Here is a 16,223-nt window from a genome sequence, read left to right on the forward strand (position 1 = left end):
TTCCAAATTTTGCTAATTTCTGGTGCATTGTGACAATTTTTTTTTTCACTTCTGTCTGTTATGACAATTTTTTTTTTCTCAGGCCATGGCAGGATCATTTTTTTTTCTTCTATCTCACCTGGCGACAAATTTTTTTTTCTCAAAATCCTCCATACCCCCCCCCCCAGAAATCAAATGGTTCTCCTATTAGCTGCCCAATAATCACACCATAAATTTCCTTCCAATTTTCCTAAATCATGTTCAAATATTACTCATACAGCTGCACTATCTCAAACTTTAGCGGGAAAATGTGCAATTCAGTGAAAAGTGCAGGTTACATTGATTTCAAACTCGGATATTTTCATGAAATATAGAATAATTTTATTTACATCATTCCCTTGAAAGTAGAACATAGTCAAAAAAACTTACTCTACAGAAGAAAAGAAAACAAGAGAATACTAAAAATAAAAACAAGAATACCATGCGATCATTCATGTATGTTTAAAATATCAAACATAATGGTCTCATATATAAATATATTACCTTGCTACAGTCAAACTCTACAATAGGCTTCACTAAATTAGATGTGATGTATTTGTGTCTCAGTGTTCTCAGGGAACAGTGGATCAGAGCCAAGTATGAGAGACATGAGTTCATGGATGTAGACAAACAGACATATCTCCACGGCAAGAAAGATGGCTTTCTGTGGAAACGGGGAAAGGAGGACAACAGATTTCAAAGTAGGCTTTTTATGCTAGATGAAGAAGAGAACTGTCTTAAGTATTATCAGAAACCAGAGGTAAGGCTTTGGTCTGTTAGGTCATCATGTAGGTTTTCTGTCACAAAATGTATTCTGACTTGACACGGATCCAGGCTGTCATTCTGCAGAGACACAGGAGCAGTGGTGACATGACGGCTTAGAATGGAATGTTTATTGTATAGAAGTGAATTGAAATTTCATTATTGTTGTGTGCAGGCTGTGACATACCATGGTCACTCTCGTGGACATACAGTACAGCCTGAGATTTGCAAAACCACAGTGAATTCTAATGACTGTGTTTTTACGCAGAGCAATAAAGTATGATGATGATGATGATTACGATAATGATGATGATGATGATGATGATGGCAATGACGGTGATGGTTATGATGATGATGATGATGATGATGATGATGATGATGATGTTGATAATGATGATGATGATGCTGACATGGCGATCAGAACATAAATTTAGAATGATTACTTTTATTGAAGGTTCTTGATCTGTAGGTAAACAATTAAAATAAATGAGAAATAGCCATGTCACAGTGGAGATAGGCCGTATTTAATGCTGGTTTCTTTTCTTGACAGAACAAGGAACCCAAAGCAATTCTAAGGTTATCAGAAATCAATGCTACGTTTTGTCCAGAGAAGATAGGAAATCCAAATGGCTTACAGTTGTCTTATGTAAAGGATGGCACAACAAGAAATCTATATGTATATAGTGATGACGGTCAGGTGAGTCATGCCAGTGATTGAAAATAACAGTAGTTTCAAAACCAATTGGATCAATCACCAGCTTAAAGAAGTTCTCTGTTACCCAAGGAATTTTGAATATTGCTTGTGTTGGTAAAAGGCTCCCTTGAGGACATTTAACCCTTCATCACCGGGGTTTGAACTAATCCCATTGTTTTCTATGGTAAAGTTGGACCTGTAGACAGGGAAATGGGGGTGAAAAGGTTAAAGGAATTCTGAAATTGACTAAAAGAGTTTTCAAATCTAAGTTAAAGGTAACAGGAAACAATTTACATGTATGCAAAGCAGTGGTGAATATGGTAAATATAGTTATGTTGTAACTTTTGGTAGAGTAAGGGGAAAGTCAGAACCACAGAGTAACATTGATTTATTTTATTCCACTCGTGCCTCTAAACCCTGGGTTATAATTACATTACTGTGAAATTTATTGCAGCAGTATTATAGGGTTATACACAAAATACGGCCCTGTATGGACGAGGGCTCAGTGAGTGACGTATTGGACGAGCCGAAGGCGAGTCAAATACGTCACTCACTGAGCCCGAGTCCATACAGGGCCGTATTTTGTGTATAACCCTATTATTATACACCTCCCTCCATTAATCGTCCGTATAAACTAATTCTATGGTAAATTTTGAGGGATGCGGCACGCGCGATATGAGTGGAACGCGCGCGATTGTTGAAATAAAATTGCTACGTCAAAGGTCAAACAGGCGCGTCGCGCGTCTCCCGTATTCGGGACTCCGCGTACTATACAAAATACGGAAAGTTATTGGACGGTCAAACTCCCATAGGTTACGGCAGTAGGTGTATAATAATGTACTTTAACCAGCATGTGCCAGTTATACTGAATCACAAAACTTTAAATTACATTCAATTAATGTAAACTGCTTCTGTTATTTCTATTCAGGATATTGTAGACTGGTATAACGCAATAAGATCAGCCAGTTACAACAGACTCAAAATTGCATATCCAGGAGCCAATGATGCTGATGTAAGTCGTAAAATTCTTGTCACAATTTTTGTCACAATTAGCATACCCAGTATTCTGATAAGTTAGAGTCACACCATAAACAAAAATCTCAGATCAAATTGCCGTTGATGTGATGCATACCGTATTTTCAATATTGAAATGAAATAGTCAGGGTAGCATGTATATATTCAGAACCCTGTGACAGGAAAAAAAGAGGTGGTTTCAGACTATATTCAGTGTGAAACATGACTCAGGTTGTATGTGTGATTATTTATCTTCTGCATCAATACTTTCCCATCTACCCTTGGTTTCACATACTATTTGGAGCATTGCTATTAAAGGAGATACGTTTTCTCTCAAGTAGGAAACTTTATCTTTGCATCAAATTTTTCATATGCCCGTTTATGGATGGCTGTTTTACATATGCTTATCGCTGTTGCTTGATTGAATGTCCTGAAGGGATGACTCGGAATTGTTATATCTACGCCACACAATTGTGATATCCATGCCACAGGCTGTTGGCCTGTAAGTCACATTGATGTTTGACTGAGCCAGGAAATTCTCTGACTTTAGAAAGTACATGTACATCAGAGAAGGACAGACTCAAAGCAAACACTTTACTCTACTGGAGTCCGTAAATGTTGCAAGTTAGAGGGCATATTGATCATTTGAAGTGAGACAAGTGGACATTAAAGTTCCAGAATCAACCTTTAGTTTCACATCGACTTGGTCTAATCCCATCCATTTCTGGAATGTAGTTGGAACTGTGTACAATGCAATTGGAGATGTTGGCGATAAAGGCATTCCAGTTTGTGAATTGTATCAGCTTCTCAATTTGAAACTTGGCATTTTTTCCCCCAACAGTTAGTGAAACTTTTAACCCGTGAGTATGTAAAGGAAGGTTACTTGTACAAAACTGGACCAAAAGGCAAAGAGACATTCAGAAAACGCTGGTTTACATTGGATGATAGAAGGCTGATGTATTACTCAGATCCTCTGGTAAGTTGTGGGTCATCTGAAATCATCTAATTTGAGGTATTGGATTATTGACTTCCAATGTGTTAGCAGTGTCAGCCCTGGGGAGGGTACACCCAAAGCTTTTGAAAGGGGTGCCAGTGCTGCCTAAACTGAAATCATCTACCACTGATTACTCAAAAAATGTACTCATTGCTAGGATGTTCTTGTCAAAATCAGACCTATAGTTGGGGACCTCAACTGCAGTACAAGCCTTATAAAACCAAAACTCACAAAAGGGCGGATGATAGGGAGGTCACACCAGGTCATCAACCCTGCCAGTTCACTTGAGTTGACTGGTGTCATATATATCATGGCCAGCTGTCAATCTTGAAAAATTTAGGGAAGTATCTTCAGATCATTTGCCATTATTATTTTGCATGTCAAGGTTTTCCGAAAGCATTGAGATATTTCCTGTGTTATCGACCCATGTTTTTTTTTCTGGATGAAAAGTTGACCCATGTTTAGGATTTTCCTGTGAAAAAGTTACCCATTCAAGGGGCACATATTTGTACTCATTTTGAGTACAAATATGTGCCCCTTGCAACAGGACTGTCAATTGACTTCCATAAATTCGCAAATACAAAAGAATGGCAATATTTTTTGAGCTTTGCTTAATCCAATACCATAGACACACATGCTGAATAAGGACAAGGAAAGTTGAGAAGGATATGAAACCATGTGTAGATTCCGCTAAAAATTGTTGGATTGTGCAGACATTTAATATGAATGTCATTTGGACTGCATGTATCATAACATTGCTGGGGTGGGGCTGATTTTAATATAAATTTCTTTGAGATTCCTGTCTCACATATTCTGCTGACAGTGATAATGTATGCAGATCAATATCAATAGTAACATTTTAATTATGAATGTTAGCTGAGTTACATGTCTGAGTAAGTTACCAGCTTTGAGGCAGTGAAATTGGAACATCGTTGTGATCCCCCAAGTTCCTGACGAATAGCACACTCTTTCAAAAGGCACCCCTAAGTTCACACTTGCTTTCTTTTCTTTTTCCCAGGATGCACATCCAAAAGGCGAATTCTTCATTGGTTACAAGGGCGATGGATACACAGTACGTGATGGGTTACCGCCTGGGCTTACAGAAATGAACAATACGTATGCATTCACCGTCGCTACGCCAGACAGAAATTGGTATTTCTGCTCCGAATGCAAAGAAGATCAAGAGGAATGGATTGACGTTCTCAAGAAAACAACCGATAGAGTTTTGTACCCGCAGGAGCAAAGTGGTATGTTCAAACAAAAGCGTTAAAAGTCTTCCATACTCCTGGGTGTCAGTAACATCAATAGCTGAGGCAATCCATGGCATTTTAAATCATCATAAAATGTTATATACATGCCAAAATGTGAGTGCATGTGTTTTTAAATGTATAGGAAAAATAGTTAGATCACTTAGTGTATAGAACAACAAGACCAAACTCTCCAGTGAAGTTTTTCACAAAGTTTCAAACAGTTTCAAAATGAAAATACCCCTAGAAGCAGACTGCTATCATGTTCAGCACTGATGAAACTGATTATGAGATATCAATTTTTGTTAAATGATAAATACTTGAAGGTTAGCAATTTCATTAGGGTATTCTGTGCAGGAATAAATTGTGTTTTCGTATTGTATTTTGGGTATGTAATGTTAAATATGTTTTACATTTCTGTTGCATTGAAGGAATTAGACGACCCCCTTGCATGAAAAACTGCATTTTGCTTTAAAATTTTTTTGTATGGATATGACACAGATCAATGCATCACCAACAAATTTAATCTGTTCACCCCAATCCCCTGTAAACAGATCCACAGTCAACTTTGATAACAATAGGTTTGGGCCAAACCATTGTGGTAAAAGGGTTAAACCTGGCATATTGTCAGGGTTCTTATCAGCTTGCATACTGTAATTCCACAGCAGTCGGATGGTAATTTTCTCATCACCATAGTTCAGACATGGCATCCATATTTTCACCTGAGCATTTGCGTTCACAGTGGATGGGAGCAAGGCCATTCCTGAATTTCACAATGTCATAAGTAGTCAATGTGATTCATGTGAAAAAATCTGTCATTCGCATTATTTTGTCATTGAATTTATTTTTAGGATTTGCTGAGCCTGGAAATCAATGAGTATGTCCTCCTATGTCTTTCAAGTTAATTTAATTATTTGATGATGGTTTTCAGTGGTGATTCATTTTAGTGGTCCTTCCTGTTTTGTGGCCGGGAGGACTAGTGCAGTAAACTAGATGCACAATGCCAGAATTCGTTGATAAACAAACATTATGGTAATAGGTATCATTTCTTTGCATGTGAAAAAAAAATGAAGGTAAAACAGAGGTAGATTTGCAGATGAAAGAGAATGAAGGAAAATTATAGGTTACACATTTATGCGGTATGACAAGTTTTGTTTTGCTAAGCTAATATTACTACTATAGTTTCCATGCTATCATCTCACAGCTTTCATTGCTCCTTTTGAACCTTGGAAACCCCAGTGCCATAACTGAACTACCGTTAAGGTATTTATTTATAGTTGTGATGACCTTTGACCTCTACATGAATGGGGGGGGGGGGGGGGGGGACAGGTTGCCAGCTTATCTCAAATATTTGAATGTTTTCAAACCAATTGACTATAGCCCTGCCAGGCACTCAGACTATTTAACTAGCTATCACTCGTTTTTCTGCATGAGATAAAACCATGAAAATTCAAGTTAATAAGTTACTGAGTTGTCAGAAGAAAAAAACCAAATGCAACCTTTCGCACAATAATTGTAAAATGTCATTGTTTATCTCAACAGAGTTTACAGCAGCTCACCATCCATTCAAAGTTGTGTCGTTTGAAAGAAAACGATCACTCTTTTAAAAATGTTGATTTTTTTCACCCTGTAGTAAGCCAATGCCTGTGCAATGGTATCAGGGTTTCCAATCAAGTCAAGACGAGAACCAGTGTGCATGGTCCACCATTGTCAAGCAACAGTTACTGCTCTGTTTCACTTAATTTACTTGCACACATTTCACGCCACACTTGAGAAATGCACAGTTACTCACACTTCATGTAACATAATGCACCATTATAAAATCTCACTTCATACAACCCTTATAAGATTTTCAAGGAGTCTTAAGAAATGAACACACTCTGCAAGGATTCTAATCACTATGACAACTTAGCTTGTACCATACCGTGTGGTAAATAAGAGTCATCACTAATATGGTCCCCCCTCTCTTGTGGAGGGGCCGTATCACTAACGACTTCCAGCTCTTTTTCCTATATTTAGCTCCGACAACTGTAACTTTTGATGTATTTCCTATTATTTTGGTTCTGTTTGTAAAATACAGCCTACTCGACTCACAAAATCATGTTTAAACATCCAGTGTTCAGCTTGTTAACAAAGCCTGTATATGTGTGTGATATTCAGCGTTATAACTGTTGACAAATGCATTGCGGTCTAGACTGGAGTACATTTGTAAACAAGAACATTGAATATTGTGCAAAATACTAATGTGGTTCTCAAGGCTTACAGTTTGTATTTCAATACACTTAAAGTTGAAGAGAAAGATATGAACATAAAAATGATGGAAATATTATCAAAAGTGACAGGTATTGTCCCTTTAATAAAACCTGGCCTAACTGCACATTTTTCTCCTTCTTATCTGATCTCTCTTTGATTCTTAGCCGCCGCTGCTATTGTCAACAAGCGGTCTGCACCACTATCAAACATTAAAGAGAAAATAACAAATTAGAAGACGGTCAGTGGGTCAAGAGCAAATGGTAGCACATTCCGATACACTGCATGTATCCCTGAATAAAGTCCTCTATTAGCGCTGTAATACTGCAACGCCATACGCAGTACTTCTGGTATTAACATTCCATTCTGTTTGCAAACACATTACTTCCCTCTGTGAATGCATATCAGACAGTGTGTGACACTGCGCCTTTGTACACCAGGATACAGACTTGCACGTAATTGGTGCGATGAACTCTTTTATGTTATTCAGCCCATGGACACAAGTTTTTACATGGGTGGGCTAATAGGTCACATTCAGGCTGTATGCTGTAAATAAGCCTATATTTAGCATTGTGAATTTTATTTTCATTTGTATGGTTTCAAAGATTGAAAGAAGGCACACGTGGATCCTGTTACTATTGTAGTTGAAACAGGTGAAGTGTGACGTGTTTTGCATGACAAGTAACAAACGCTACCAGGAAATGGGTGTAGTATTATTTTCTCAAGAGTCTGACACCAGCTACTGCTAATGAAAGCACAATTTGAAAATCCGACTTCCTTCCTAGTTAGGTGAATGGGAGAAAATTAGAGAATTGTATGCGCATTACTGCAACATAAAGAAGACAAACCTTGATTGGAATATTAAGTTTTTCTCTACTGTATATTTTTTTCCCTAGGGCCAAATCTTTTGCCTTGTATACAAATGGTTGACTGCTGTATATAATTTTGCTCTGTTGTACGCTTTTGTGTGTATTACTTTGCACGCTTTTGTCAAAAAGAACACAGATTACTACGAAGGTTGGGGATGGTGACTTCTAGAACAAATTTTGTTTCAAAGTGCTCTTATTACAAAAAAAGCTTGTACCCTTACATTCCTCAAAAAAATGCTTTGCTTTCACAAATAAAAAAATTCGAATTTTTTTTCTGTGCTTTTTATAGTTGCTTGCAGAATAATGGGCATCTGTCTTTGTGTTTAAAAGCAAATGAAAGCACCAATGTGAATATTTTTATTTACTATGTAAAATTGACCAAACAGTTCCAATTTATGCTTCTCTCCAAAGATTGTGAATGAAATTAAATTTAATGCAAGATTTTTACTCCTACCAGGAAAGGATAAAGAAACTTGCTGCGTATGCACAACTCATACCCGTTGTAAATTTTGCCAAAATATTGTCATATTGTGATATTTACGAGAACATGGAACTTGCTATGAAAGATGTTTTATTGATAGTATTTACCTCTTGTGTCAACACGCCTTGTAAAGCAATTCTTAATATTTAAATAAAAAGACATTCGTAATAAAAAAAATACTTTTTTCTTCTTAAAACAAGAGAGTTGTTCTCTTTATCTTGTGTTCTGAGAGTATGGTTTCATTTCAGCGGTAGATGTTTCATCTCTGAGCCACGAGAGGAAGCTGTCGGTGATGGGAAGCTCCAGCGTGACTTCCTGGAAGACTTCACTGACAGAAACCTGTGAGAATGATGACAGTAGAAAAAAAATGTTCATTTTTAGCAGAAAAATAGAATCTCAATCAAGGAGAAAAACACAACAACCAGCACCATGCAGGAACCATTCACAATAGAAAAAAATCCCATTTAAGTTTCAGATCACACATCTAGATATTGAGGATATTTTGAATAATCCATGAGCAAAACTTACCACACAGTGCAATCACTTTTACAAAGGCAACCATGTAAATTTTAGCTTTCTCTCTCTTAAGGAAAATGTTGAAATGTATTTCATAGACATTGAGTAAACCAAAATGCTGACTGTTGTTTTAATACTTCAGTTGCTTGGAAATCAAAAGTTTGATAAGCACTATGATGCATACAGTGACCCCTGTGAACTAAAGTCTCTAAATTTATATACGTATATGAGTGTGCGTGTGTGCATGGGTGCACTTGCGTTTTATTTCTGAAGCAGATATGTTCTTGCAATTAATATATATGGATTACACAAATGCTGTGAGATATTTGCATAATACAAATTCCTTTTTTACTGATATATATACCTTCGTGTGAGAGATTTTCTTTCTACATTTTGAACACAAGTCCCTCTGAGTACAGAAATTTTGTTTGCATTTTGATAACCACCAGGAAACGTCACATACAGACATAACTGTTAAAGATTCAGTCAAAACAGAAGCATGAAAATGTCAAAAGTAATGAAGTCTTTTTGACAGCTTACACACAGGAATCAAATCTTCCCATCAAGCAATATTACTATACAGTCTTAAAATTGAAGAAACCTACAGTTTGATCCTGGGATTATAATTTTTTTATATAATTTATGGATTTCTACACAATGAGGAAGCGGAATATCATATCAAGGTGGAAAATGCAGACTGGAAGTGAAATACAAATAGGACAATGACTAAAGTATGAAATATTAGGGTACACAGGTGAATAGTCTATAGCTACATCAAAAAGTGAACCACAAGGAAGATCAGTTTTTTCTTTTCATGCTAAAAAGTCACATATTTAATTTGTTATTGTATGTGTGAAGTAAACCTTTGTATGATGTATGCACATGCCACTAACTACAGAATACAGATATTTTACGAAGTGGTTGAGTCAATGTTATACATTCTTGCTGATTACTGTAGTTTTTTACAGCGCAATATATCATTCGTCTTTGAATCTTGCAAGTATAGTGAGAACTGTGCTGTTGGTTTCTTATCAGTTATTTGAGGTATTTATCGCAAGCAAACATGCTGCTGAAATGCTTACTTCCGTTTATTGATTGTGTAAGACTTGTCTCCCTACTTTGCATTCACCAACTTTTATGACACTTGTATTTCTTTCAGGTAACGTTGTCACAGCGGGAGTTGCTTTTGTCTCACCTATGATTCATGGACCATACTCTTAAATGACTGTAAATTTTAATTATAAAGTGGCAGGCTGCCTTCAAACTTCCTGGTTGCTGTGATTTTGAAATTTGCCATCGATCAATTCAGCTTAAACATTTTTCAGTTGTCTTTCCTGGATTTATTTACACATATTAGCAATGGTGCCGTGATCAGGACTAATAATATAAAACAAGGTTACCAGTCTGTATTTTTGATTGGCGTGTGAAACTGCATTTATACACCTGACTATACAATAACAAAAACAACCAACAAACTATCAACATGTCGTCAAGAGGAGGATTTTGTTACAAGCCACACATCAACCTCTCCATGACATGTCTCACAACTAGATTTTCATTATGGACAGACGGGATGTTCTTGACTAACCTCTTTGAAACCGATTTTCTGAAACATAGCCAGGCTCCGTGTGTTCTGACATCCAATCTTTGCAGTGTACTTGCTCATTCTCAGCTGATCAATACCTACAGGACAGCATTCGCACCCATGGTAATAAAACAAAGTATCAAAGTGCATGGTGTATTACTTAGCTTTTTTGATTAAATTTTTTCTTACTTTTGAAATTTCACACCTAGGAACAGCAGTGTTCTCCTCAGAAAATTTCATGACAATTAAAGTAATTACAATTGTTACGTTAATGGATTTCTTTTGTCTGCCCCTATGTAGACTGAAAGATCCGTAGCTTGAGGGCGTTGTCTACGTAAGAGGAGGGGAGCGTAGAGTGTCCTCGAGTGACTAATCTTTCAGTCTACACCCTATGCTGCATGCATTTAACCCTTTGATCACTGTAAACCCCCCCCCCCCAAAAAAAAAAAAAAATATCAGGGCAACATTTTATCAATTTTTATGATTTTTTCTGTCATTTTTTCCATGATTTTGGATCAAATGGACATAAATTTTAAGGGCTGCACTTTTGACCAAAATTTTGGGAAAAATCTGAAAAAAAAATTGTCTAAATCTGAAAGAAATTGTTGGCGTTGTACAGTACAAATACAACAAAAATCGACTTTGGCACTCAAAGGGTTCAAGGGCTGGCTAGAGCAGCAGACATGATTTCATCTTGAATAAATATTTACTCAATTCATTCCTCTCAGGGAAGAGGAAGTGATTTGTCATGATATAAGTAAGTTAAGTACCGCCAAGCAGTGTGTTCACTTACCATAACGCATCATCAGGAGTAACGCTTCCTTGCCGTAACCCTTTCCCTGACATTTTGTTTCTGTGATGAAATATCAATGCAAAGAAGTTTAATGACTTACTACAAAAAAGAGAAATGTGTCCCAACCTTCATGCTCAGTCCTTTGAACCAAATATCACCTCTTACATTATTGAACTTTCTCTTTGTTGTAGTCTGTGTCAATAATTGATTTAGTGAGGGGAACAGGTAGTTTGTAAAGAGCACAAAGTATTGCGAATTTTATGCTTCATTCTCTCCGTCATCAGATATGCAGACACAGATATGCATGAAGCAGGATGCATCCACTGCCATCTGGTACTGTTTGTGAAGCAATTCCAATTCAGATATCTATATATTTATAAAAATACATTTATATAAATATATTTCTAGTTCTTTAATTCCTCTCCAAACAGCAGCTCATACAACTTTGCTAATTTGACACTGAGCTATGTAGTTGCTGCCTTACACCACACTCCCTGTAAGGGACGATTCGGAATTTACTTCCGGGGGGGTGGAGGATTTTCAGGGGGGGCCACCCATTTTTCCCAAGAAAATTTAGGGGGGGCCAGACAAAAATACCACAATCTTTTAGGGGGGGGGCCAAGGAAAAAAAACATCAATTCAATATTTGCCCAGAATTTCTGATCTCTACAAAAGAGAACCATAGACGCTACCTGGGTGACAGATAAACTCAACATGTTTAGTTAAACTCCTTTAGCTGCCAAATTCGGTAATATTCACAGTGGTTTGTTTTATGCATCTATAGCAGTATCTTGTTCTCCTCCCTGAAGCGTTATGAAATGTCCAGTATTTAGCATGTCAATACAAACCATACAGTGAACAGTCAGGGTTGTTTTTGTTGAAAGAGATCTCAGATCAAGTCCAGACTAGAATTCATTTATCAACAATAACAATGGTCATTTATGTTCACACTGGTATGTTGCTAAATACAGCATTGGGTTTTCTATGTAGTGACAGAATAACAAACAAATGCTGATACACAGAGATGAACATTGAACAAATGCTAAAAATTACAGCAAATGTCTTTTTAAGGTTGGGTTTACCTTGTAGCTTGTAAAGCAGTTGAAAGTTGCATGATAAAGAAGTGTTAATTTATGCAAATGTATGCAAATCACCCGATTTCTTGGCTTCTTTTGCCTCCCAATTTCAAAATTTCCAAAGAATTTAACTCCACTCCGGCTGGGTCAAATTTTCTGAAATTTCACATTATGTTTTTTGAATGCTATATAACACAACAGCTATATCAATTGGTTTTGTTTGGCAATAAAGCTCTTTTAATAAGAGGCATTTTGAATAAGAGGCATTTTAATTTTGCTGATCATGATTTTAATCAATTATTAGAGTGTCAGTCTTTAAACCCCTACAATTTTAAAATGAGGATGGATAATGCCAAATAAAATAGTTGTTTTTGCTACATGAATACTCTTATTTAGTAATTAACTTTTCTTTAGAAATTTACAACCAGATATGTTTATTGCTACCCTTTCCAAAAGTGTGCCACTTGCAGTCCCTGCAAATCATTCTTTTTATAGTCACATAACCCTGAAATGATTTGTTATATCATCGATTAATGTCCACTAGGCCTACAGTTCCTGCAACTTGTTAGAACTAGATAGATATGTCTATAATGTACCATATAAGCATGCATGTATATATTAGGGGGGGGCCATGGAAAAAACCAGGAAAGATGAGGGGGGGCCATAGATTTTTTCTATAATTTACTAGGGGGGGCCATGGAAAAAAATCACCGAGAAAATAGAAAATCCTCCACCCTCCCCCTGGAAGTAAATTCTGAATCGTCCCTAAGTATGTTCAAGGTACTGATCAATAAAGTGATTTACTGTTATAGATGTATCATATTACTTTGCATTAACTGCAAGATATGCAAAGAGGAACATAGGCTATTGTCCCCATTTTGTTAATTATGATTTCAATTACCTTTAGAATATATCTGTAACAGAGTAAGGTGTTATCAGCAACAATTATTAGTCTTACTGCACAACTATTGCTTACTGGCCTATGGTGTTGAAAAGCCATTTCTTGTTATAGCGCCACCAACGGCCAATACAATACTTTACAAAAGAACATGTTGTTCACATGACTGGTTCCGTGTCCCCATTCTTCCGCTAGCTGTCTTTTCGTGGGTGTGGCGCCAGCAGCGTTAGAAAGGTGGTAGAAAGACAGACTAGACACCAGTATGCTTGACCTGCTCAGTCTGTTGGTTTGTTAACATCGGGTAAATTGAAGGCATGAACTTCTGCTAACTGTAACCTGTTGGTAATGAAATCTACACGCTGATGTTGAAATGAAAATCAATGCTGTTGTTTCTTACCTGCAATCATGATTTCAATTTCTGCGACTGACAAATCATCTTGGTCATTGAGGAATAAATTGACATCACCACACATGCTATCTGAGTAAGAGATACAAGAGAGAAAAATAAATGAGGTCAGTCTTCCAAAGTTCTCTGTTAGCGCAATAACAAAAGACAATTTTTAACTAGTATTTTAGACCATAGAAATGAGAGATTTTTTGTCAGTTGAATAAAAAAATATATTAGACAACAATATCGTCCTCCTAATCTGATAACGTCAACATCTGGAAAAAAGCCATTGAATGAAATACAGGTCTGAAGAACATTTTTTGCATTAAGAGAAAAGTGATTTTTGCAAAAATCCCTATTAAATGTAACTAAGTTTGTACTTGTACTGATATTTTTGAGGATTTAGATATTTTTGGTATTTTTGAGGCTTAAGGTTGTATAATAAAAGCATGTATCATATTGTCTTTGGCCAAGTGAATTGAAGATACATGTTTTGTAAGGAAAAAAATCAAAATCAAAATCATAAAAAAATGATATTTTAACAGACAAATAATGCACACACCTATCTCAGTACATTCAGGGTCCTGCCACAGTCCTTTATCTAAGACTATAAAAGTACATTTATTGTCATCTTTCCACCAGCTCTGTTGCATTTCATATTCTTGTTCCAATGTCAGCGGCTCTGACGCCGTCAATTCTTGCAAATCAGCTGACTGCATCCATCCATGGTATCTATGGTAACAGCAATGCAGGAAATGACATCACTGATAGCCATGCTTTCAAATCACTTCAAGTTAACCAAAAGTCAATGATCTCAAGCAAGTTTCGTAGCAGTAGAAATACATCCAACATGAAACACGATAGTCCTACTCTTTCTGGCGAGAGAAAGATCATTGAATGTCTCACTATCATACAAAGTTAGCATGTTTTTTACAGTCATTCAGTGTGTAAGTTTGTATCTGTCTGTTTGTTTGTTCTTTGTTTATCGTCGTCTTTATTTTCTTTTGTCTGTATGTTACGTTGTTTGTCTGTTTGTTTCCCTGTTTGTATTTGTGTTTACTTATTTATTATTCTTGAAATAATTTTTGGCTGCCCCTGAACAATAGCAATAGCATGTTTTTGGTTTATTTCTAGTCACAGATAGCAGTATATATAGTCCAGGGAAACCCTACCGTCTAAAACTTACTTCTTGACATGATCCGGCTTATACGGAACCAAGACGACCTTGCTCCCTTCTATTGTGACATTTTCGTTCACCCTCATCTTATTTGAATCATAGATGGATGCTAGCTGCTCTGCACATCCACATGCATTGTACGGTCGCTCCGGTCGTTTTCGCTGCAGAGTATACTGCCACAAATGGGTGTTCCGTTTCTGGTTTACCAAGAATTGTCGTATTTTAAGTTTAGAAGCGTTTGAAAACTCCTATTGAATGGTGAGCGATATTCAGCCGCTATATCTTCGAAGGAAGCATCCTGCATTGCACTGCACAGCACATGTGCAGGGTCATAAACTGGGTCATGGGTCATAGGCTATGTGCTGCGCCCTCTATTGACTACGTGGCAAACTTATGCATTGTGGGTAATGTTATTTAGCGACGATGATGACCTCACTGAAAATGCCAGTCGTAAATACGCCCGCCGTGATCGTGTGGTTGTAAAAGAGGTACATGCTTTTTCAGGGAAGGAACTGTTAAATTGAGACCTTCACTTCAAGTCGAAAACCAAACAAGTGAAAATGGCGGGAGGGTTGACAGAGAGGGGCGACTTGTACTCAACGCAGGTGAGTAGACGCGTAGACTAACTATGCTCGTGAATACCATGGTGTGGATTGGCAATGCTGTAACGTGTACGTTTTGACACGATGACAGCTGTTGCGCGCTATATCAACCTAAGATAATAACACCAAACAAAAAATCTTACGTGGCCACTTCCGCACCGGGTAAACTCGATGAAATATTCCAAACAGCACGAGGTTACTTCTCGGAGAGTATACCGCTGCGCTGTTCAAGCAAGGTTGGAAAAAGAGTGAAGCATTTTTCGTTGTTTTCAATACACGAATCTACAGTTCTACGCGTCCGTTATGCATTATGGGAAATAAACAGGGGTCGCGGGGTCATTCGTTCCATTTCAGCACTCTGTGCATGACAAGCGATCTTTTCTACGCAGTTGTGCCATGGACAGAGGAAGCAAACTTCCTTGTTTTTTCGTGTTTTTTTTTAAATCACACCGAATATAAACATTCATATCACGTTCGAAACTCACACATAAATAATTTTTTATCATGTTTAACCAAAATATTTGTATAAAATAACCGAAAATCTCACTTTGTATTTTTAACACCGTAACCGTTAGCTGTGGGTCCATAGCTGTGGTGTTTTCAGACGGGATTCTGCCTTTTTACGGGCTGGTTTGACTTTTACGATTTTAACCCAGCCATCACAAAAAGTCAAAAAGTCAAAACCAGCCTGTAAAAAGGCAGCAATCCCGTCTGAAAACACCACAGCTATGGACCCACAGCTACGTCACCGTGACTGTTCCGTACGTTTTTATTTGTGAGAAAGAAATGCTCGCAAACTAAATAATCGAGAAAATTTCAAGTTTAGTTTCAATTCAGTTTATAATTGTAAATTTAAGAA

General features: G+C 37.0%; 3 protein-coding genes across 10 annotated transcripts in view; 2 read left to right on the plus strand and 1 right to left on the minus strand.

The window, feature by feature from the left end:
• The window catches only part of LOC139151316 (arf-GAP with dual PH domain-containing protein 1-like), a 22,767-nt gene extending 14,239 nt beyond the window's left edge, over positions 1–8,528 (plus strand). For 3 of the 4 annotated variants that reach the window (XM_070724009.1, XM_070724010.1, XM_070724012.1), the window contains 6 exons: positions 586–778; positions 1,331–1,477; positions 2,403–2,486; positions 3,330–3,464; positions 4,501–4,729; positions 7,147–8,528. In XM_070724009.1, coding sequence (XP_070580110.1) covers positions 586–778; positions 1,331–1,477; positions 2,403–2,486; positions 3,330–3,464; positions 4,501–4,729; positions 7,147–7,214 — 856 coding nt within the window. In that variant the 3' untranslated portion in view covers positions 7,215–8,528. Of the gene's footprint in view, positions 1–585; positions 779–1,330; positions 1,478–2,402; positions 2,487–3,329; positions 3,465–4,500; positions 4,730–5,580; positions 5,607–7,146 lie in introns of all 4 variants that reach the window. The other variant, XM_070724011.1, reaches the window with a different exon arrangement.
• LOC139151320 (N-acetyltransferase 9-like protein) lies at positions 8,190–15,647 on the minus strand. 2 transcript variants are annotated; one of them, XM_070724015.1, is made up of 6 exons: positions 14,772–15,114; positions 14,148–14,317; positions 13,595–13,675; positions 11,224–11,283; positions 10,434–10,528; positions 8,190–8,668 (listed from the first exon to the last, which is right to left on the minus strand). In XM_070724015.1, exons 1-6 carry the CDS (start codon positions 14,846–14,848, stop codon positions 8,543–8,545), a joined length of 609 nt encoding a protein of 202 aa, XP_070580116.1. In that variant the 5' UTR covers positions 14,849–15,114; the 3' UTR covers positions 8,190–8,542. The 2 variants fall into 2 exon arrangements, with proteins under 2 accessions (XP_070580116.1, XP_070580117.1); XM_070724016.1 differs by lacking the exon at positions 14,772–15,114 and adding an exon at positions 15,508–15,647 and having other exon boundaries at positions 8,399–8,668.
• The window catches only part of LOC139151315 (transmembrane protein 104-like), a 16,032-nt gene continuing 14,964 nt past the window's right edge, over positions 15,156–16,223 (plus strand). For 2 of the 4 annotated variants that reach the window (XM_070724007.1, XM_070724008.1), the window contains exon 1: positions 15,156–15,367. In XM_070724007.1, the coding sequence (XP_070580108.1) occupies positions 15,323–15,367 (45 nt within the window). In that variant the 5' untranslated portion in view covers positions 15,156–15,322. The remainder of the gene's footprint in view (positions 15,368–16,223) is intronic. The other 2 variants (XM_070724005.1, XM_070724006.1) reach the window with 1 other exon arrangement.

The sequence above is a fragment of the Ptychodera flava genome, chromosome 15 (genome assembly GCF_041260155.1).
Source record: "Ptychodera flava strain L36383 chromosome 15, AS_Pfla_20210202, whole genome shotgun sequence".
Taxonomy (NCBI): Eukaryota; Metazoa; Hemichordata; class Enteropneusta; family Ptychoderidae; genus Ptychodera; species Ptychodera flava.

Excerpts from the sequence above, each read along its gene's own strand:
- LOC139151320 (XM_070724015.1), bottom strand. The coding sequence starts at position 14,848 with ATGAGGGTGAACGAAAATGTCACAATAGAAGGGAGCAAGGTCGTCTTG. Across the intron at positions 14,318-14,771 it reads AAGCCGGATCATGTCAAGAA|ATACCATGGATGGATGCAGT; the intron begins GTAAGTTTTAGA and ends CTGTTACCATAG. Across the intron at positions 8,669-10,433 it reads AGAAAATCGGTTTCAAAGAG|GTTTCTGTCAGTGAAGTCTT; the intron begins GTTAGTCAAGAA and ends TCATTCTCACAG.